The 22,432-nt window shown below is 40.2% G+C and overlaps 1 protein-coding gene across 1 annotated transcript in view; it reads left to right on the top strand.

The window, feature by feature from the left end:
* Positions 1 to 2,196: 2,196 nt before the first annotated feature.
* EHHADH (enoyl-CoA hydratase and 3-hydroxyacyl CoA dehydrogenase) overlaps positions 2,197 to 22,432 on the top strand; it is a 46,926-nt gene continuing 26,690 nt past the window's right edge. The window contains exons 1-4 of the mRNA XM_049628444.1: positions 2,197 to 2,334; positions 7,839 to 7,942; positions 13,077 to 13,249; positions 18,771 to 18,882. Coding sequence (XP_049484401.1) covers positions 2,261 to 2,334; positions 7,839 to 7,942; positions 13,077 to 13,249; positions 18,771 to 18,882 — 463 coding nt within the window. The 5' untranslated portion in view covers positions 2,197 to 2,260. The remainder of the gene's footprint in view (positions 2,335 to 7,838; positions 7,943 to 13,076; positions 13,250 to 18,770; positions 18,883 to 22,432) is intronic.

Below are 22,432 nucleotides of genomic sequence, written 5' to 3' on the forward strand. Positions count from 1 at the left end.
TAACCGATCTATTTTCCTAAGTTGCAACACAACAATGAAAATGACATAATAAGCAAAGCACATGCAAAATGAAGGAAGTGCCTTAGCCAAGAGGAATGACATGCTATTAAGTAGCACTTAATGAGACAAAGTAAATGAGAAGGCAACTTCAGAATATAACAATTCATCGCAATGATCAAGAGACTGTCAAACGGTCACACAGTCTGTCAGCAGCAGCATGGTGGCACTTGCTGGCTTGCCACATTCCCATAGATTTGGTCTATAAGGAGACCAAATAGATTTAGATAATTTATTATTTACACAGATAGTAAGAGAAAGATCAGCATGGTATCAGCTCCCTGCATCCCTAATTCCACAGGATGACACTGAACAGGAGGGGCTAGACGACAGATCCCAGGAACTGCTGTGGAGGAGCGGGGCAGGGTAGGCACTTATAGGACACTGACAGTGAGTGCCCTCTTAAATTTTGCCCAGTGGGTGTGTCACTGGCTTACCTTGGTCCCTGCCCTGTTGAGGAGCCTACTCTAAACTATTATTAAGCAGTTCAGTAGATTTACAAAGAAGTTTGTAGCCATACCAAAGGGGCTGGGGAGCACAGGCAGAAAGTTTGGCATTCAACCAAAACCAGGGAAATAGATGAGAAATGACCAATAGCTAACACCTCCAAGATAGAGATGAGAACCTGCCTCAAAACAGCTCCACACCATGCTCCTCTCCCCTTGATCCAGGAAGAATTTAAGGCCATTCAGAACTGTTAAGTCTTGCCTACAACAGCCTTTGTGGAGACATTCCAAATTGCTAGGATGCCTCTGTGGAGTTGTTCCCCCAGAGGCCAATATCGGAATTGAGAAGACAAAGCTGAATTTATTGCTTCTTATAATGAGGGAAAGCTATGTTCCTCATGCAGTTTCTCCAAGCAGAGCAGACTGTTGATCTTACATCATTTTTGAGCAAGGTGGAATTCAGGGACTGGCAAATTTTAAGGGGCATTAGAGAGTGATGTCACCTGTAGGAGCTGATTGTTGTTGAAGGCTGACAGAGGCATTTGCACTGGGTTGTTTGTAAATGGCCGGCTATTGGAAGGGAAGGCTGTCCTTACTACGCTGTCCTTGATGGGTGGATACCTTCAGACTGCTGCCTGTTTCCAGGGCGTCAAGGCACTCCTACTTTCCTAGGAGTTGGAACCTGTTTTTATTTCCATGAGGCAAAAGAATATGAAAATAGTCCCAGTGAACAAAGATATTCCATTGTGTTCTTTTCCTCTGAAACTTCCAGACTGCTTTCTGACCACTTGATGGACTGTGGAGACCACCAGAGGCCAATGGAATCTAGAAAAACCTTGTTTCAGTGGTGAACTTTTGGAGGGAAGGGGCTGGGCCTCATTTGTCTTTAATCTCCTGCCTAGTCCTAGCATATAACAGGTGTGCAATTCACAATGAATGAAGTACTAGAAATCACATTCCTTAGAAATGACAGAAAAAGAAAAGAGAGGTGTTTTTTTTTCTTTTGTCTATGTTTGTATCTATATGAGATTAGATGTTAACTAAACTTACTGTGGCAATCATTTCATGAGCTATGTGAGTCAAATCATTAGGTTGTACACCTTTAACTTACATAGTGAAGTAGTCAAGTATATCTCAAGAAAACTGGGGGAACTGTTTTAAAAAGAAAAGAAAGAGAAGGTTTGGTTATCAGACAAGATACCCATGCATTTCACTAGGTTGCCCCGTTACAGTAAGACAGGTAACATTAATGGTTATGTCCCCGGTTGGTACCATACAGATTTAGGTGAAACGCACGGTGCGTGTATTTTATGTGCCAAGTGGTTGTGTCATGTCACGTAATTGTCAAGACCCCAGGTATCTATTCCTGTTAAGAAGGATCATGAAGATGAAAACTGATGAGGACAGCTCTACCAACTTAGTGAACTCTGAAGTTATCCAGAGAAGGCAGCCTCTTTGGGCCAGTGTTGTAAACTCCAACTTGCTGGCAACTGCACCCATTTTCCACCGTCCTCTCTGACCTAGGTTGTGATGGGAACCACTCCGGAGAAAGAGAGCACAAGTGTCTGCAGAGCGCGGGACTGGGGTCCCGGGAGGAGGAGGAGCGGGTGGGAGGATGCGCAGCGTGAGGTGGCACCGGGCTCCGGCTCTCATTGGCCCAGCGGGCGCCCCTCCTCGCGGGGCCGGCTCCGCGGCGGCTGGAAAAGCTGCAGTGCCCAGGGGTGAGAGGCGCAAGCGACCTCCGCGACCGAGCAGACATGGCCGAGTACACGCGGCCGCGGAACTGGCTGGCGCTGATCCGCCTTCGAAACCCGCCGGTCAACGCCATCAGGTAACGGGCTGGGTTGCCTCCAGCCCGGGCACGGAGGGCCCTTCGCCGCCTGCCTGCTCCGAGGCTTTGACTTTCCCCTGCTGGATTAAAAGCAGAGACGCCAACACAGACAACCGCGGCGTATGCCAGGGCCTTGTGCATAGGTTAGCTTGGTTATAGGTTAGCTTGGTTAACGTTCGCAGCGAACTCCTACCGGTGTTTCACTGGTGAGGAAACTGAGGCTCAGAGGCAGGCAGATGGCCTCTAAGTGGGCGAGCTGAACTCCAACACGGGCCATACGTGCCAGTTTCCTGCTCTTCTACTTGCTGGCAGCTTTGACTTCTCATGTGTACATTCTGTTCTAAAGGTACAATGCCCGCTAGCCCTTGACCTCTCACTTCCCAATCTCGAATACAGGCTGCCCTAATAAAGTGTAACTCATAAGATATAGAAATCTGATGATAAAGTGGCTTCACATTTAAAAAAAATAAAGTTTCCTATTAATGCCAAGGCAGTGAGTAAAGGTGAATTGTGGCCTGGACAGAAATGCAAAGTTCTTTCTCCTGATTTGTTCTAAACTTAAAGGCTTTAGTGCTATAGTGGAGGATCCATTTGGAGTAAGCCTAGTTAAGTAGCCTATGGAGTAGACTGTGCAGTTTATCTTCTTTGATTTCCTCATGGAGCACCTTCGCCCCTTTTATTATTTTTTTTTTTCTTTAAAAAAATTTTTTTTAAGGTTTATTTATTTTTGAGACAGAGAGAGACAGAGTATGAACCGGGGAGGGTCAGAGAGAGAGGGAGACACAGAATCTGAAACAGGCTCCAGGCTCTGAGCCATCAGCACAGATGCCTGACGCGGGGCTTGAACTCATGAACCGCGAGATCATAACCTGAGCTGAAGTCGGACGCTTAACCAACTGGGCCACCCAGGCGCCCCACCTTTGCCTATTTTAAATTCTCCCACCTACGTGTGCAATGCGCTTACGGCATTGCTTTCAAAACTGAGATTAATGCTAGTTGTTTTTGTTTTTGTTTTAATTAATGAGGTTGTTAGATAGGTTTGGTCTTCCATATCTTTGGAAAAAGGATAGTGATCCATCAGCCCAGGATAGAGCCGTCCATCCTCGGAGAGTAGGATTAGCCAAAATTAAAATTTACAATGAATATATAAAACAGGGTGAAAGACCTTTGGTCAACATTCTTAGCACATACCGCTGGAACAAAAGAGAGACTGGATTGAGGAGACCTGCTAATTTTACCTGAATTTTTATCTTGGTGTCATCAGATTTGATTTTACCATATTAATATTATAATTTTTATTTTTCAGATGAGTTATTGCATTTAGTCATGCAAAAAAAAAGTGCAGCAATAAAAATCATACAAGGATGATATGTCCACTTTCTTGCCATTCTCAGAAAAAAAAGCAAAATAACTTATTTTGGTTTTGATGAAGAAAAACATAATATAATTACATATCCATTTTGGACTTGTCTGTATTTTAATTTTTTTTTTTAACGTTTATTTATTTTTGAGACAGAGAGAGACAGAGCATGAACGGGGGAGGGGCAGAGAGAGAGGGAGACACAGAATCGGAAGCAGGCTCCAGGCTCTGAGCCATCGGCCCAGAGCCCGACGCAGGGCTCAAACTCACGGAGTGTGAGATCGTGACCGGAGCTGAAGCCGGACGCTTAACCGACTGAGCCACCCAGGTGCCCCAACTTGTCTGTATTTTAGTTAGAATTACTAAATATTAGGACTCTGCCTCAGCCTCTGCTCATAAGAGGAAACCATGCCCATCAAGAACTTGGGGGAAACGTTTCACAGTCTAACACCCATAACTAGAAATATTTTCTCATAGCTATTTTAAACGTTTCTAGTCGTTAGCCTGCCCCTTCCCCTCTTGTAAGAGAAACGTTTGTATCTACCTCATAAAGTTGTGGTGAAGTTTACATATGCTGGAAGTCATAAACTGGCATGGAACATGTGTTGGCTGCCATCATTGCAAGGCCCTCCAGCAGGCCCTGCTGCCTGGGGTTCATTTCAGCTTCCTCAAGTTTTCTCTACTTGGGGATACTTTCCTGCCCTTTCTTCTGTCTTCTTCTGAAGTTATATATGTGGCTATTTTCTTCTCTCTCTTTTTGTCAGCTTCATCATTTTCCATAATTTTATCTTCTTTTCCACTTAATCTCCCCTCTGCCTCCATCCTTGCTGTCACTGCATCTAGTTTATTTTGCACCTCATTTATAGCATTTCTTAATTCACTGTGACTATTTCATAGTTCCTTGATCTCTGCAGCAATAGATTCTCTGCTCTCTTCTATGCTCTTTTCAATCCCCGTTATTAATCTCAATCCCCGTTATTAATCTTACGACCGTTATTCTAAATTCTTTCTCAGTTACATTGTTTATAACTGTTTTGAGCAGTTCTCTGGCTGTCATTTCTTCCTGGAATTTCTTTTGAGGAGAATTCTTCCGTTTCGTCATATTGGCTAGTTTTCTGTCCCTTATGTGTTTTAATAGCTTGTTATGTCCAGGGCCTGGCCGTTCAGAAGGTGTTTTTGGAGTGTGTTTTGTGCTCTCTGTTGAGACTCTGGTTGCTTTGTCTCCCTACTCGTAGTGGTGGTTTGGAACTTCTACCACGTGTGCTATGATTTGTTCCTTGAAGTATCCCTGGAGAAAAATTTTAAAAGGGGGGGTTGTGGTGAAAAAGGCCTTATCCTATACAAGGAGAGAAATGACAGGGCGGGGAAAAGTAAAAGAAAAAAAATTGCCCAGGAAGACAATCAGAGAAACTATATGGCCAGTCCAGAGAGAGAGAGAGGAAAATAAAAAAGGAGATACAGAAGAGGTGTTAAAAGTATAGATTAAAAAAAAAAAATGTCTGTTTAATCAAACCAACAGCCAGAATAACCCGACTAGAGAAAGGAAGAAATAAGAGGAAGAAAAGAAAAAAATATGTATCTACATATACACAGAAAATAAGAATTGACCATGAATCAAATCAGAGAATGTAAATCCCCTAGACCAATATCTGACAGTGCCTTGGAACTAGTGTCTGCGCTGGTCTGGAGGGGCTGTCTGGTTGGTCAGTGTCAATCTTGCTCTGTCAGATGGCCAAGTTACTAGGCATGGAGGGGCGTGTTTTGGTGTAGGCAGGTCCCGCCTCCACTGCCGGCCCTGATCCCTGAAACCCCATCTTGTTGGTGATGGAGAGAAAAATGGCGACACCCCAGTCTCTCCTTCCTGGACTGGGTGTCCCAAACCACTCTGTTTAGGCCCTCCTCACAGTGCCACGTGGGTGTGAGTGGGCCGCTGTGTCCTGTTCCACTGTCTCCTGCACCTCCCTGGTGCTTGGCTGGGATTCAAACCCTTATGTCATAAAGGAACTGGGTGCCCCGGTTCTGGGGTAGTGTCACCACCCACCCAGCCGACAAAGGGCCTCTAGCTGGTGGGCGCCTGCAGGGTCTTTTGTCCTTGGAATGGCTATTTGCCTTTTTCCCACAGCATTCAAGGGAGAGGATTGCTCTCTCCCACTGCTCCTGGGAGCTAGCTACCTAGCCTGGGGCTGACTCCCCTCCTCTCTAGGTGCAGGAACAGGGCAGAGAAAGCCCCACGGTTAGAAACTGGTTCTTTCTCCATTTTTTTCCATTCCCTCATCTGTGGTTTTTCTGTTGTCCAAATACAATCCTACACTTCCACAGCCTCTCTTTCTCTTCCTTTTCTCCACAGAAGGGGATCCCTCCCCTCCGCGCCTACACCACCCATTTTATCTCTACCAGTTCGTAATCATGCACCTATGGCTCACCATGTTGTCCCTGTGGGCCCCTGGAGATGTTTCTGTCACTCCGTAGCCCGGATTCCTGGAATTCCATGTCTTCTGGCCTCAATACTGCTGTGTTTGAGGGGTGAGGGAACTTCGGGTCCCCCTACTTCTCCACCACGTTGACTCCTCTCTCCCCAACTGCTCTTTAAAATTCTCCCACTTCTTAAATGAGAGTGCATCCAGAGGATTTACACTCAACTCTTTTTGCCTTTGGCTGACTCATTCAATCTTGACTATAGCTCTCTTTTATAGATGACTCCCTCATCAACTGAAACTTAGCAAAATCTACTGCGTGCCCTTTTTTTCCCAGATCTTGCCTCTGCCTCCTAAATTAGTTAGTTTTAGCTTTGGCTGTCAGTGACAGAAAACTCAAAAGAGTAGTGGATTAAACAAAATAAGGTTGATTTCTTTCATAGCAGTGTCTTAGAATGATATGATTGTTCCACAATCATCAGGGTTCCCAATTCTGTTTATCTTTTGCTCTGCCATCCTCATTTCAGGTCTTCCACCTCTTGGTCCATGATGGCTACTTATGATCTAGCCATCACATCCCCATTCCTGCCAGAAAAGGAAAAGAGAAAAGCATACCCAATCCTTTAAGAACTCTTCCCAAAGTTGGATATACCAAATCTGCTTCCATCCTATTGGCCACAACTTAATGCCTTAGGCTGACTTTACTGCATGACAAGCTGGAAAATGCAACCTTTATTTTGGGCAGTCATGTATCCAGCTAAAAACTAGATGCTTAATATTTTGAAGGAAGTGGGGAAGGTTGGATATTTGGGGTAATTTGAAGCCCCTGACACATCTCTTGGGTTGTTTCTTTTAGACTATTTCAGTTTTCTTATATTTTGCCAATATGACAAATTGAAAGTAATTTCTTCTCACTGTGAATGTCCACATCACTTTATTTGTATTTTCATTACAGCACTCATCTTAGTGTGACATTTTGTCATTTCCTAGGATGTTATAAGCTCCTTTCAGTATACATAGAAGATGTACAATGATATTTTTAAATTGATTAGTGCTGCTTCTAAGTGGCCAAAGTTACAGCAAACTGTAGGAAAATACTATTTTTTAAAAATTTTAGGGGCGCCTGGGTGGCTCAGTCGGTTGAGTATCTGACTTTGGCTCAGGTCATGATCTCGCAGTCTGTGAGTTCGAGCCCCGCGTCAGGCTCTGTGCTGACAGCTCGGAGCGTGGAGCCTGTTTCAGATTCTGTGTCTCTTTCTCTCTCTGACCCTCCCCCATTCATGCTCTGTCTCTCTCTGTCCCAAAAATGAATAAACTTTAAAATAATTTTTTTTATTCATTTGGAGCACCTGGGTGCCTCAGTCAATTAAGCATCTGAATTCAGCACAGGTCACGATCTCATGGTTCATGAGTTTGAGCCCTACATTGGGCTCTGCGCTGACAGTACAGAGTCTGCTTGGGATTCTCTCTGTCCCGCCCTGACTCGCTTGCTCTCTCTCAAATAAATAAATAAAAACAAGAAAAAGCTTATTCATTTATTTAGTCCAGTGCTTAATTCACAGTTGACATGTTTATTATTAGTTGATCAAATTAGTGAAAACTGAATAGTGAGTAACTAGGGTTTTTATACATTGCGTGTGTGTTTCAGTTTTCATTATTAGGAAAGGGAAAAAGTCTGAGATAGTATAAATTTAATTCTAATGCCTCGTGTAATTTTTTTTTTCTTTTAGTACATCTGTACTCCATGGAATAAAAGAGGGACTGCAGAAAGCTATAACAGACCATACAGTAAAAGCCATTGTGATTTGTGGAGCAGATGGCAAATTCTCTGCAGGTAACCAGTCTCTAACTCTTTCTCATAATCTTTGGAATCCACAGCCTGAGACCAATGCTGCCTTAGCCGTCCCTGTGGGTAATACTGTAGGGTGGGTAATGGATATGGGAGACTTGAATGGGAATGGGAAACATTGCAGAGAGACAAGAGTCACAGAAAGACCCAGAGAAGACTTTGACCTTGCTCTCTTTTGTATTGGATGAGCCTTTGGAGGACACCCAGGCTTGATGGGTGGTATACCTGCTAATATACACCTGTTGGTACATACCTGCTCTGCATATATCTCCACCCTATGGGAGCTTGGACGAATCCCTGTAATCTCCTGAACTCTTCAATTTCTCTGTTTAGAAAGTGGATAGTAGTATCTATCTTAATAGGTTTTTGTGAGGTTACATGAGATATATCTGAAAGTCCCTAGTGCAGTGCCTGCACCAGAAGATGTTCAATAAATGTTATTTTTTATTTCTTTCTGACAGAGACTTGAAATTGAATTCATTTTTCTTCTTTAAAAAAATTTTTTTAACGTATATTTATTTTTGAGACAGAAAGAGACAGAGCACAAGCAGGGGCGGAACAGAGAGAGAGGGAGACACAGAATCTGAAGCAGGCTCCAGGCTCTGAGCTGTCAGCACAGAGCCTGATGTGGGGCTTGAAACCACAAACCACGAGATCATGACCTGAGCCGAAGTCAGACACTTAACTGGCTGAGCCACCCAGGCACCCCTGAGTTCATTTTTCTTCTAATAGTCACCCATCTCAGTGACCATGACTCTCTTTATTGGGTTATTCTATGAAGATGCAAAAATACTGAAAACATATGGCAAAAGAATCTGAAATGGTGATTCAGTGGTATTTGTAGTAGCTTTTCTTCTTTTCCCAAATGAATATATTATGCCTTTTGTCCTATATGAAGGCCTGTGTAATGTTACTGTAGCCAATGGAATTTAATGTATGTTAATTGCAGCCTGAGAAGAAATAGATATTGGAATCATGACAGTAAAGAAATGTAAAAATGATAATCATTATAAAATTACCATTTATCTTGCCTGCTATGTGCCAGTACTATATGGGTTATTTATTTATTAATAATGAAAACAGTAGTATTTTTACACATACTTTAATCCTCAGTAAATCCTACAGTCTCCATTTACAGATGATAAGGATCAGCCTGAGAGAGATTAAAATAATGTGCCAAACATTAATCAGTTATGAAATGGCTTACTTGTTGTTTTGAAACTTCAGGTCAGGGGCACCTGGGTGGCTCAGTCGGTTAAGCGTCCGACTTCGGCTCAGGTCACGATCTCGGGGTCCGTGAGTTCGAGCCCTGCGTCAGGCTCTGGGCTGATGGCTCAGAGCCTGTTTCCAATTCTGTGTCTCCCTCTCTCTCTGCCCCTCCCCCGTTCATGCTCTGTCTCTCTCTGTCTCAAAAATAAATAAACGGTAAAAAAATTAAAAAAAAAAAAAAAAAAAAAAAGAAACTTCAGGTCAGAAGCCCAAGATAGTGACTTTGCACCATGGAGAGAGGGATCCCAATTATGGAAAACTCAATATTTCTTTGTAAGAAAGAAGGTAGAAAAGGGAGAATGTAGTTAGAACTCAGGGATAGAAAAAAAAAATTCTCCTAGAAAAGCATTAGAGGTGGTTAGACTTAATGGGTTTACATAGAACAATTGGAAAATATACATTCTTCTCAAATTTGCAACATTTACAGATTTGACCAGATACTGGACCACAAGAACTTGTCTTAATAAATTTTACTTAGAATATGTTCTCTGACAGCAATGCAATTAAACTAGAAATCAATAACAAAAATATAACTAAAAATACTCATATGTTTAGAAATTAAATTCATTTCTTAATAATCCCTGAGTCAAAGTGAAATCATAATAGAATTTCGAAAATATTCAGAACTGAATGATAGTGAAAATGCAACATATATAACTGAAGGATACAGCTAACGCAAAACTTAGCAGGAGATTTATAACCTTAAAGGTATTTATCAGAAAAGAAAACAGACTGAAACATAACGAGTTAAGCATCTATATCAAGGAACTAACCAATGAACTACTAGACCCAATGAAGTAGAAGAAAGGGAATAATGAAGAGGAGAAATTAATGTGATAGAAACAAATGTGATTCAAGACTGTCAAAAGTTAGTTCTTTGAAAGACTAATGAAATCTACAAACCTCTGGAGAGATTGATCAAGAGAAAAAGGGAAGGCACAGTGTATATAGGGAATGGCAAATGGGATATCACTGCAGATACTGTAGCCATTAAAAAAGATAATGAAAATATTATGGCTTCCCAATATGACTCAAGTGGAAATAAAAAACCATTAAAGAAATCGAATCAGTAATCAAAAATCTCACAGAGTAAATTCCAGCCCCAAATGACTTTATTGGCAAGCTCTAACTGGAAAGTCAAGGAAAATATTATTTGAATTTCACATAAATGTTTTAGGGAATAAAAGAAGAGGGAACACTTCCCATATTAGTTTCCTTGGGCTGCCATAACCGATGACTTGTGGAGGGTAGAAGTTCAAACTCAAGGTATCTGTATGGTCATTCTTACTCCAGAGGCTCTAGGGAAGACTCTTTGCTTGCCTCATCTAGCTTCTGTGGTTGCAGGCAATCCTTGGTGTTCCTTGGCTTATTGCTTTATCACTCCTGTCTCTTTCCATGGCCTTCTCGCCTGCGTCCAGATTTCCCTGATCTTATATAGACCCACCCAAATCCAGTATGACCTCATCTTTACTCAGTTATATCTGCAAAGACCCTATTTCCAAATAAGGTAAGTTTCACAGGTTCTGTGTGGGCACCATTCAATCCAGTACTCTTTCTAACTCATTTCATGACGCTAGCATAATCTTGATACCAACACCTATCAAGGCCAGTATGAAAAAGCAAAATTTACAAATGAAATTTGCAATGAAAGGAAAGCAAAATGAAAGGCAAGCTTCATTCATAAACATAAGTATAAAAATCTTAAACAATATATCATAAAATTGAATCTAACAATATATAAAAAGTGGAAGGTATCACATTTCTCCCGGAAATTCCAGATTGGTTGAACATTATAAGATTAATGTAGTTCATTCTATTAAAAGATTAAAAGAGAAAAATCATATGAATTTTTTAAGAACTGCAGAAAAAACATTTGATATCATTTGACATGCATTAAAAATAAAAATTTTTAGTAAACTAGGTATAGAAAGAAAATGTCTTAATCCATTTTTGAAAACCTATAGAAAACATCAGATAAAATGGTAAGTTGAAAGCCTTCCTGGGGCACCTGGCTGGCTCAATCAGTAGAGCATGAGACTCTTGATCTTGGGGTTTTGTGCTCAAGCCCCACGTTGGGTATAAAGATTACTTAAAAATGAAAAAATCAAAACAAAACAAAACAAAGCTTTCCTTCTGAGATAGGAGCAAGACGAGGCTAGCTACTCTCCCCATTTCTGTTTGACATTGTGTTTTAGGCCCTGGCCAGTCCAGTAAGGCTAGAGAGACAAATGAAAGGTATTGGGATTGGAAAGGAAGAAACAAAACTTCATTATCCAGAAGATATGATAGAGTTTGCAGAAAAATCAAAATAATCTATTAGAAAGGTATTATAATTAATAACTTAGTAATTTTGCTAGATATAAAATCAATATCCAAAACTTTATTGCATTTCTATATGCCAGAAATAAACAGTTAAAAAGTGAAATCACTGTACTCTTGTTTGTGCCTTGGTTTCTGTAAAATTGGGATACTAGTACTAACCTTATGCTGCAAGTAGAAAAATGTAGTAATAACGTTTAAGAATGTGGGCTCTGTAGTTAAACTGAGTTCAAATCCTTATTCTACCAGTAATTAACTGGTCATATGTTTGAACTAGTCACTTAACATCTCAGAGCCTTAGCTTCCTGACCTGTGAAATGGAGATTGTTATACTACTTAACCTACATATTAAGAAAATCAAATAAGAGAGTATATGAAACTACTTAGCACGGTGCCTGATGTAAAGTATTTATCCAATACGCACTAATTGCTATTATGACATGAAAAATCATTTAAATCTAAACTTACAGGATTGATAGGCCTGAGATATCTGGTTTTTCTTGAGCCAAAAAGGAGTAGAAATAATAACTAATAACACTAGATGCGAGTGTGAGTATGATGGATCGGTGAGCAAAAAAATCATAATCTTGGATTGATGCTGGGTAAGGTACAGGTAGAAATGAAAAGTTAAATAGGTTGATGTGAAAGAATTACTTTAACTTTTTAACTCTTGCCAAGCTTAATGTTTTCAAAGAACAGATAATTCTATGGGGAAGAGTTCAGTATAATGTTATGTGAAAAAAGGAAAATATGAAAAATGATGTTATAGAATGCTTTCAATAATGTTAAATATATATGATAGCAAACTTTCATTTAATTCTCTCCTAAGTCACTGAAGATAGGTGTTATGATAAAAAAGTTGCATAACTTACTGAAGGTCACAAAGCCATTTACATATATGCATTGGGAAACAATTAAGAATTCACAAAAATATTACACTGTTATCTCTGTGTGGTGATTTTGGGGTGATCCTTATGTTCTTTATTATTTTGTGTATTTTTCAAATTTTCTATAATGCATGTGTTATTTTTATAATTAGGAAAAGAAATAAATGTTGCTTTTATTGATCATAAAAACAATCTATTACAAAAACATAAAACATATAACTCACAAATATGTATGTGTTTTATGCTGAGGTTTTATGTTGTAATGATTTATGCTCTTAACAAACATATAATAAGATTGGTGAGCAATACTATACAAAAAAAAGAAGGGGAGGGAGGGCTGGTTCAACTTCTGAATCTCTATTCCCCCTTCTCTGAGGCTTTTAATTTTTTACAGGTAGAGTTACTACCTATCATATGGAAGACAGATTTTAGATTACAGGATTCCTGATCAAGGTTTGAGGATTTTCTCTTGTAATGTTCTACATTTTCCAGGTTATTTTTCCTTCACTGTGTGTCCAGCCAAAGAATTAAATGTTTTGTGGTCCCAAAAAGGTCTGAAATTCCTTGAGAGTTATCTGATACCTTATTGTCTATAACAAAGTCCAAGTCTCTCCACCTCTCCTTTTCCTTGTCTGTGTCCTTAGGTGCTGATATCCACGGCTTCACTGCTCCTAGAAAGCCCGCCATTGTACTGGGACATGTAGTAGATGAAATACAGAGAAATGAGAAGCCCGTGGTGGCAGCTATTCAAGGCATGGCTTTAGGAGGGGGACTAGAGCTGGCCCTGGGCTCTCACTATAGGATTGCCCATGCAGAGGTAACCGCTAAAGCTCCATATGGGGCTCGGTGTGGGGGGCTTTTCTTTAAGGTGATGTCTAAATGTTGTATAAGCCTCAGTGGTGATCATTTTGAAAGGCTAGCTTCCTGGTTGACAACTCTTATGTATTTTTAGCACTGGTTTTTCAGCTGCTATGCATCAGCACAGTGGTAGTAGTTATTGACATGTTGAAAAATGTCCATTCCATGAGTAAATAGCTGTTACCCTGAGCCCCATGACTGTCCCTTTGCTTCCCTAGCCCTAGCCCTTGGGTCTCCCCATAAAACACAAACCAAAGGGGAACTACTGGGTCGGTACAGGGCCCCCACGACTCTGCTCCAGTAGTATGACCCATGTCATGTTCCGCTGAGCCATGCTTATGCAGCATGAGGTATAAAATATTTTGACTCTCATCCCTGAGTATGCATACTTATTTAAATTTTTATTTCCTCAAAGGTTTTGGTTTTGTGGTCCCTTGTCATTATTAGTACCTTAGAAGACAATTTCCTATTTGAAAATAGCACAAAATTGTAAATCCATTTGTTTCTGGAAATAGATTTAATTTGGACTATTAAGTATGTAGATGAGGTCTGTGATACCAGTCTCAGAATGGTAACATTTTGTAAGTAACATATTTTTCTAATGATAAAGATAATGTTGATCATTGTGATAGACTAAAAAATACAGGAAAGTATAAAGATGTAAACTAAAATCCCCATAAACTCACAGTTCAGAAATAACCACTATTAATATTCTATTTTATTTTCTTTTGGTCTTCTTCCTATGTAATACATTTTTCTTATAGCTTTTTTAAAATTTATTTTTCTTTGCTGTCTTTAAAAAAAACACCTACAGGGACACCTTGTTGGCTCAGTTGGTTAAGTGTCTGACTCTTGGTTTCCATTCAGGTCATGATCTCATGGTTCCATCTGTGGGATCAAGCCCCAAGTAGGGCTCCATGCTGTTAGTGTTGGATCCTCTCTCTCCCTTCTCTCTGCCCCTCCCACGTGCTCTCTCTCAAAATAAATGAACTAAACACACACACACACACACACACACACACACACACACACAAACACAAAAAAACACCTACCTTTGGAATTATATTGTATTTCATTTGTGCTCCATTTTTATACTAATATCATATTTAACCTATTTGTTTATGCATTCTGCCAATCTGTTTTAGAGAGTTTAATCTATTTACATGTAACACAATTACTAATAAGGAAGTACTTACTTCTGCCATTTTGCTATTTTTTTCCTTTGTCTTATATCTTTTTTGTTTCTCAATTATTCCATTAATGCTTTCATTTGTATTAAATAGATATTTTCTATTACCCTTTTCATTTTCTTGTTCCTTCTCTTACTATGTATTTTTGAGTTATTTTCTTACTGGTGGTAAGAAAGTCCTGGTGATTACAATTAACGTCTTAATTTAAAACAATCTAGTTCAGATTAATGACAACTTAATTTCAATAGTATACAAAAAAGTTTGCTTCTATATGGTTCCGTTACCCACTACTTTAATGCTGTTATTGTCACAAATTGTATCATTACACATTTGTATGCCCATTAACACATTTTTTTTAAATATGAAATTTATTGTCAAATTGGTTTCCATACAACACCTAGTGCTCATCCCAACAGGCGCCCTCCCCAATGCCCATCACCCACTTTTCCCTCCCTCCCCCCTCCTCAACCCCTCAGTTTATTCTCAGTTTTTAAAATTCTCTTATGGTTTGCCTCCTTCCCTCTCTGTAACTTTCCTCCCCCTCCCCCTCCCCCATGGTCTTCTGTTAAGTTTCTCAGGATCCACATAAGAGTGAAAACATATAGATTTTTTATTATTGCTTAATGTAGGGGTCTTTTAAATCAGATAGGAAAGAAGAATTATACAGAAAAGTTTATATTAATTTGTCCTTTATATTTACCTAAATAGTGATCCTTTATCATTGTTTTTTATTCCTTCACATGGATTTGAGTTCCTGTCTTGTGTCCTTTCATTTCACTGTGAAGGATTTCTTGTAGGGCAGATGTGCTGGCAACAAATCCAATTTTTGTTTTTACTTCAGAATGCTTTAATTTGCCTTCATTTTTATTTTTCTAAAGTTTATTTATTTACTTTGAGAGAGAGAGAAAGAGAGAGAGAGAGAGAGAGAGAGAGAGAGAGAATGGGGGAGGGGCAGAGAGAAGGAGAGAGAGAATCCCAAGCAGGATTGGGAGTGTGGAGCCTGACATGGGCCTCGAACCCATGAACCACGAGATCATGACCTGAGCCAAAATCTAGAGTTGGATGTTTAACCATCTAACCCACCCAGGTGCCCCTTGTTTTCATTTTCAAAAGCTAGTTTTGCTGGATGTAGAATTTTTGTTTGACATGTTTTTTCTTTTAGTGCTTTGAATATGTCAACCTACTGCCTTTTGGTCTCCATGGTTTCTGACAAGAAACCTGCTGTTAATCTTATTGTAAATAGTCTTTAAACATATCATTTTAAATGGCTGTATTATTTTGTCTTATAGGTATACCATAATTTATTTAACATTTCCTTGTAGCATTAAATTTTTTTAATGTTTATTTATTTATTTTGAGAGAGAGAGCAGGGGAGGGCAGGGAGAGAGGGAAAGAGAAAATCCCAAGCAGGCTCTGCATTGTCAGCACAGAGCCCATGAACCCTGAGATCATAAAATGAGCTGAAATCAAGAATTGGACACTCAGTCAACTGAGCCACCCAGGCACCCCAGCATTTAAATTTTTATAAGGGTTTATGAATAAAGATATATATCCTAAGTGCTCCTTTTTCTGTGTCCCTCTTACCATGCCTTCTGCACACTGAGTGTAGATATAAGTTATAAGCAATGATAAGTCAGGGGATGGGGATGAACAGTGGTGGAAAAATTCTTGACTGACTGTTAGGAATGCCTTGTGTGAGAAACTCTTAAATATTCCAGGTATTCTGGAGCTCTTGGAATCACAATGTGGGTAAATGACAGTCTGCATTTAAGCACCCTCCTCCTCCCATCCTGTACCTGTAACAAAACTAACACAACTTTAGCCACTTTTAAATAGCCAAGAGAGGCATGTGGTAAGGGGTTTGAACTCATTCTCTTGCCTGGACTGAGGTTGCTGTCTAATTTTTTTTCTGTAAGAGCTTTATTGAGATATAACTCAAAAACCATATAATACATTCATTTAAAGTGTACAATGGAGGGTGCCTGGCTGGCTCAGTCAGTTAAGTGTCTGACTTTGGCTCTGGTCATGATCTCATTGTTCCTGGGTTCAAGCCCTGCATCAGGATCAGCACTGACAGCTCGGAGCCTGCTTTGGATTCTCTGTCTCCCTCACTCTCTCTGCCCCTCCCCTGCTCATGCTCCCTCTCTCTCAAAAATAAATAAATAAATAACAAAAAAAAACCATTTAAGGGGCGCCTGGGTGACTCAGTCAGTTGAGCATCCAACTTCAGCTCAGGTCACGATCTCGCAGTTGGTGGGTTTGAGCCCCATGGTAGGCTCTGTGCTGACAGCTCAGAGCCTGGAGCCTATTTCTGATTCTGTGTCTCCATCTCTCTTTGTCCCTCCCCTGCCTTTGCGGTCTCTCTCTCAAAAATAAACATTTTTAAAAATAAAAAAAACATTTAAAAATAAAATGTACAATTGAGGGCTGCCTGGGTGGCTCAGTTGGTTATCTGACTCTTGATTGGTCTTGATCTCGGGGTTGTGAGTTCAAGCCCTGCACTGGGCTTCACGCTGGACGTGGAGCCTACTTAAAAAAATAAAAATAAAGTGTACAACCGAATGGTATATTAGCATATTCACAGGGCTGTGTAACCCTTACCACAGTGGATTTTAGAACATTTATTATACCAAAAAGAAAATTCATACCCTTTAGGAGTAACCCACCATCTCCCCTCTCCCCCAGTCCTAGGCAACCACTAATCTACTCTCTGTCTCTATGGGTTTGCCTATTCTAGACATTTCATATACACAGAATCATACAACATGTTGTCTTTTATGACTGGCTTTTATCACTTAGCATAATGTTGTCATCGTTCACCCATGTTGTAGCTTGTCAGTACTTCATTCCTTTCTATGGCCAAATAATATTTCCTTGTATGGATATACCACATTTTCTTTATCCATTCATCAGTTGATGAACATGTGAATTGTTTCTATTTTCTTGGCTTTTACGAACAGTGATGCTAGGAAAATTTGTGTAACATTGTGTGTGTTGTGTGTGTGTGTGTGTGTGTGTGTGTGTGTTTATTATAGTCATCCTATTGGATGTGAAATAGTATCTTGTTGTGGTTTTGATTTGCATTTTCCTGATGGGCTAATGATATTGAACATCTCTTCATGTGCTTATTGGCTATTTTGTATCTCTTCTTTAGAGAAATGTCTATTCAGATCCTTTGCCAATTTTTTAAATGTTTTTTATTTACTTTTGAGAGAGAGAGAGAGAGAGAGAGAGAGATTGAGTGGGGAAGGAGCAGAGAGTGAGGGATACCCAGAATCCGAAGCAGGCTCCAGGCTCTGAGCTGTCAGCACAGAGCCCAATGCAGGGCTCAAACCCACGAGCTGTGAAATCATGACCTGAGCTGAAGTCGGAGGCTTAACCAACTAAGCCACCCAGGTGCCCCTCCTTTGCACATTTTTAATTGGATTGTCTTTTTATTACTGAATTGTAAAAAGTTCTTTAAATATTCTACATACATGATTAGCAAATATTCTCTCCTATTCTGTGAGTTTTCCTTTTAATTTCTCGGCTTCCTGGCTCTTTTAGGGCTCCATAAAGCTGTTTCTGGACAATATAACTTTTGTTGGCTGAAACAGATCACAATGGAGTCAGAGAAAAAAATATGTAAGAAGTGAGAGATGTATTTCAACATGAAGACTTAGGGACAGCACAGCTCTGTTTATGTTGTTAACCTAAGTAGAGGGTGTGCACTAATTTGCCCTGTAAAAACTTTTTTTTTTTTAATTTATTTAAAGTGTCAGGGTGCCTGGGTGGCTCAGTCAGTTAAGCGTCTGACTTCTGCTCAGGCCATGATTTCAATGGTTGAGGCTCTATGCTGATGGCTCAGAGCCTGGAGCCTGCCCCTCCCCCACTAGTGCTTTGTCTTTCTCTCTCTCTTTTTCTCAAAAATGAATAAACATTAAACATTTTTTAATTTATTTAAAGTGTCTTATTTATTTTGAGAGTAGGGGGAGGGGTAGACAGAGGGAGAGAGAGAATCCCAAACAGGCTCCACACTGTCAGGGCAGAGCCAGATGCAGGGCTTGATCTCAGGAACCTTGAGATCAGGACCCGAGCCAAAATCAAGAGTCGGACGCTTAACCAACTGAGCCACCCAGGCACTCTCGCTTTTTGTTATGTATTTATTTTAAGAGAGAGAGTGTGTGTGCATTGCTCTGCAGAAACTCCTGAAACAGTGTTTTTGAAAGTGTGGGAAATCCAGAGGAATCCTCCCCTTTACTCTACATGCTGTCTCATTCTAATGACCTTTATGCCTTCAAACTTTAATAGGCTCAAATTGGCTTCCCAGAAGTCAGACTAGGACTCCTTCCTGGTGCAAGAGGAACCCAGCTTCTCCCCAGACTCATTGGAGTTCCTGCTGCACTCGATTTAATTACCTCAGGTCAGTACAAACCCTGACAACAGCTGTCTAGAGCAATGCGAGGAACTGGTTTAAGACTTAGAGAAATTCTGGATTGACCATTACCCACTCAAGTAATCTTAAGAGGATACTTTAATTTCTTTGACTATCAATTTTCTCATCTGTAAAATGGAAGGAGTACTTTCCCTGAGAGCTTCTCAGACATTACCATGAAGATCACATGTAAGTGCCTCCCAAAAAAAATTTCTTTAATGTTTATTCATTTTTGAGAGACAGAGACAGAGCATGAGCGGGGGAGGGGCAGAGAGCGAGGGAGACACAGCATCTGAAGCAGGCTCCAGGCTCTGAGCTGTCAGCACAGAGCCTGTTGTGGGCTCAAACCCACAAACCACAAGATCATGACCTGAGCTGAACTTGGTCGCTTAACCAGCCGAGCCACCCAGGCACCCCATGTGCCTTCTAAATGAAAGTGTTTACAGAGCACTAATTATAAGTAAGATTTTATTATAGCTCACGTGTCCATGCATAAACACTTGTATTCACATAGGGTGCATTATATGCAGACTCAATTTAGAAATTATAATGTACATGAGAATTAAAACCAGAATTGTCATGGAAAGGTTTGAAGTTATAGTGTGGAAATGACTGAATTTTTCATTTCCCAAGTATTAAGATATTAGCTACAAATGAAAGTTCTCTTTCCATAGGGAAAGTGAACAATGCAACAATAGAAAACATTTAGAGATCCTGGATTTACCAAATCTTGTAAGACTTATAAAGAGATTTCCAGTTGAAGTAAGGTTGGAAGAAAGAGTCATGTTTTGATTGACAGTGTTTCTTCTCTCTATATTTCTGTGGGTCGGGAATTTGGGACCAGCTTAGTTGGACTCTAAGCTCAGGGTTTCTCATGAAGTTGTAATCAAGACATTGATTAGAGCTGTAGTTGTCTGAAAACTTGAGTGGGGCTGAAGGATCTACTTCCAAGATAGCTTCCTCACATGGATGGCTAGTTGGTGCTGACTGTTGGCATTTCTTCTCCACATAGACCTCTCCCTAAAGCTGCCTGAGTGTCTTCACAATATGGAAGCTGACTACCTCTGGACTGAGAGATCCAAGAGAGAGCAAGGCAATAGCTGTGATATCTTTTAGGACCTAGCTTTGGAGTTATGCACCATCTTTTCTGATTATGTAATATATATATATATATATATATATATATATACATATATGTACATATATGAAATTATTTATATAGGTCTTCCCTATTCAACATGGGAGGGGGCTTGAACACCAAGAGGTGAAACTCACTGGAGCCACTTTGGAGGCTAGTTACTTCAACTTTATACTCACACATATGCCTATCTATTATGTATATATATGTATATATATATATATGTATATAATATGTATATACATACATAGTAAGTTAGATATATATGTAAGTTACATATTACTATGTATAGACATAGTAAGTTAGAAGGAGATAAGTGCTAAGGAGAAAACAAAACAAAGTGGGAATATAAAATGTTAGAGATGGAGGGGTAGGTAATATTTTAATATAAAATGTTAGGGATGGAGGGATTAAAAAGGCTTTCCTACTAAATGACATCTGAGTAAAGACCTGAAAGAGATGAGGAGGCTTATTATGCCAATATCTGGAGAAATGCATTCCACATGGATAAATAGCAAATGCAAAGGTTGGAAGTTTCAAAGAAAAGCGAGAAGGTGGATACAGCTGGAGTGAAGTGAGGAAGGGAAAGAGAGGTAGGGGATGAAGTCACATCATGTAAGGCTTTGAAGAGTATACAAAGACCTTTGGCTTTTCTTCTCAATGAGGTAGAAAGGCATTGGAGTGTTCTGAGCAGAGTCACATGTTCTCATTTGTTTTTTAAAGGATCACCCTGGCTGTTGAAAATACATTAATTAGAGGTAAGGCAGACACAGGAAGGCTGATTAGAAGCCTGCTACAGTCATCCAAGGGACAGATGATGAGAGCTGGGACCTGAGCGGTAACAATGTAAATGGTGAATCATGGTCAAATTCAGCATATATTATGAGGGTAGAGCCAGCAGGATTTTGTGATTTATCAAAAAAGTGAAATGTGCAAGGAAGAGCAGAGCGAAGGATGATTCTAATGACCTGCGCAGCTGGAAAGATGGTGCCATTTTTGAGATGGAGATTGCTACTGGCAGAGTAGGATGTAGGGAGGAATCACAAGCGCTTAGCTGGGGGCATGTTACGTTTGAGAGGTCTGTTAGACATCCAAGTGGAGACGCCAAGTAGACAGTTGGACAGACTGGCCTGGAGTTTAGGAGAGAGGTCTTCTGATCTCCTCTCAGACTCCATTTTCTCAACAGAAAACAACTACATGGTTGCCTTGAGGAATAATGAAATGACATAACATGCTTCTGGTACGGTACCTGACACATAGAAGACATTTTATAAATGGTAACTGTGGTAGGCAGAATAATGCCTCCCACCCCACCAAAGTTGTCTGTGTCCTAATCCCCAGGACTTGTGAATATGATGCCTCACATTCAAAAGTGACTTTGCAGGTGTGATTAAATTAAGGATCTTAAGATGGTAGATTACTTTGGATTTTCCAGGTTGGTCCAGTTCATCACAAGGGTACTTAGAAGAGGAGGGCAGGAGGTTAGAGAGGAGACAAGATGCTACCAGCTGGCTCTGAAGATGGAGGAAGTGGCCACAAGCTGAGCAACGCAGGCAGCCTCTAGAGGTGGGCAAAGACGATGCAACAGATTCTCCCTTAGAGCCTCCAGAGGGAACACAATTTTGCCGACCTATTTTAGACTTCTGATATCCTAAACTAAGATAATAAATGTATGTTGTTTTAAGCTGCTCTGTTTGTGGGAATTTGCATAAGAAACTAATACAGTAGCTATTAATAATGATGCTATTACGACTGTTGCTGTTCGGTTTGGAAGGTTGTTTTTTTTTCCCCTAACCGACTATGCTAAAAAAATTGTTATTGAAAGTTGAAGATCCCCTACTGATGTTAATGCTGTAAAAACACCGGCTTTGTAGGCACTGCCCCCGTAGGAAGTTAATAAGTAAACAGATTTAAATGAAATTAATAAGTAAGTAGCTAACCTTTTCTGATCTGAAAACCATTAGAGAGGTAATTCTGGAAAGTGGAGCAATTATAGCAGCCACCGTTGCTTTTCCACAGTTGCCTGAAAATGCTACCCGGAAACAGCTGAATCTTTAGCAGTAACCACAAAAGATTTGCTAGAGCACCTTGCAATTCATTCCCTGATGTTCTCTGTCCGATCAAGTGACAAGAACTACAGTTCCCTGCTCTTGCTTCTGCTTCATTTTTTATGGCTCGTCCTCCTTGTTCACTGAACAGCACACAAAATCCCTGCTCTGTTCTCACAGAGCTTTGCTCTAGCCCATGAATTTCTTTATGGTCATTCCCAGGACAAGGATACATTCAGGCTCTAGACGCTGAGGGGATGCCTCTTAACATCTACAATAGTGGGGGAGAAGTTGTGAGTGGCATCTTTATCCTACCTGCCTTTCAGGTGGGTTAAGTCCAGGTGAGTTTTCT

Source organism: Panthera uncia, chromosome C2 (assembly GCF_023721935.1).
Source record: "Panthera uncia isolate 11264 chromosome C2, Puncia_PCG_1.0, whole genome shotgun sequence".
Lineage (NCBI taxonomy): Eukaryota > Metazoa > Chordata > Mammalia > Carnivora > Felidae > Panthera > Panthera uncia.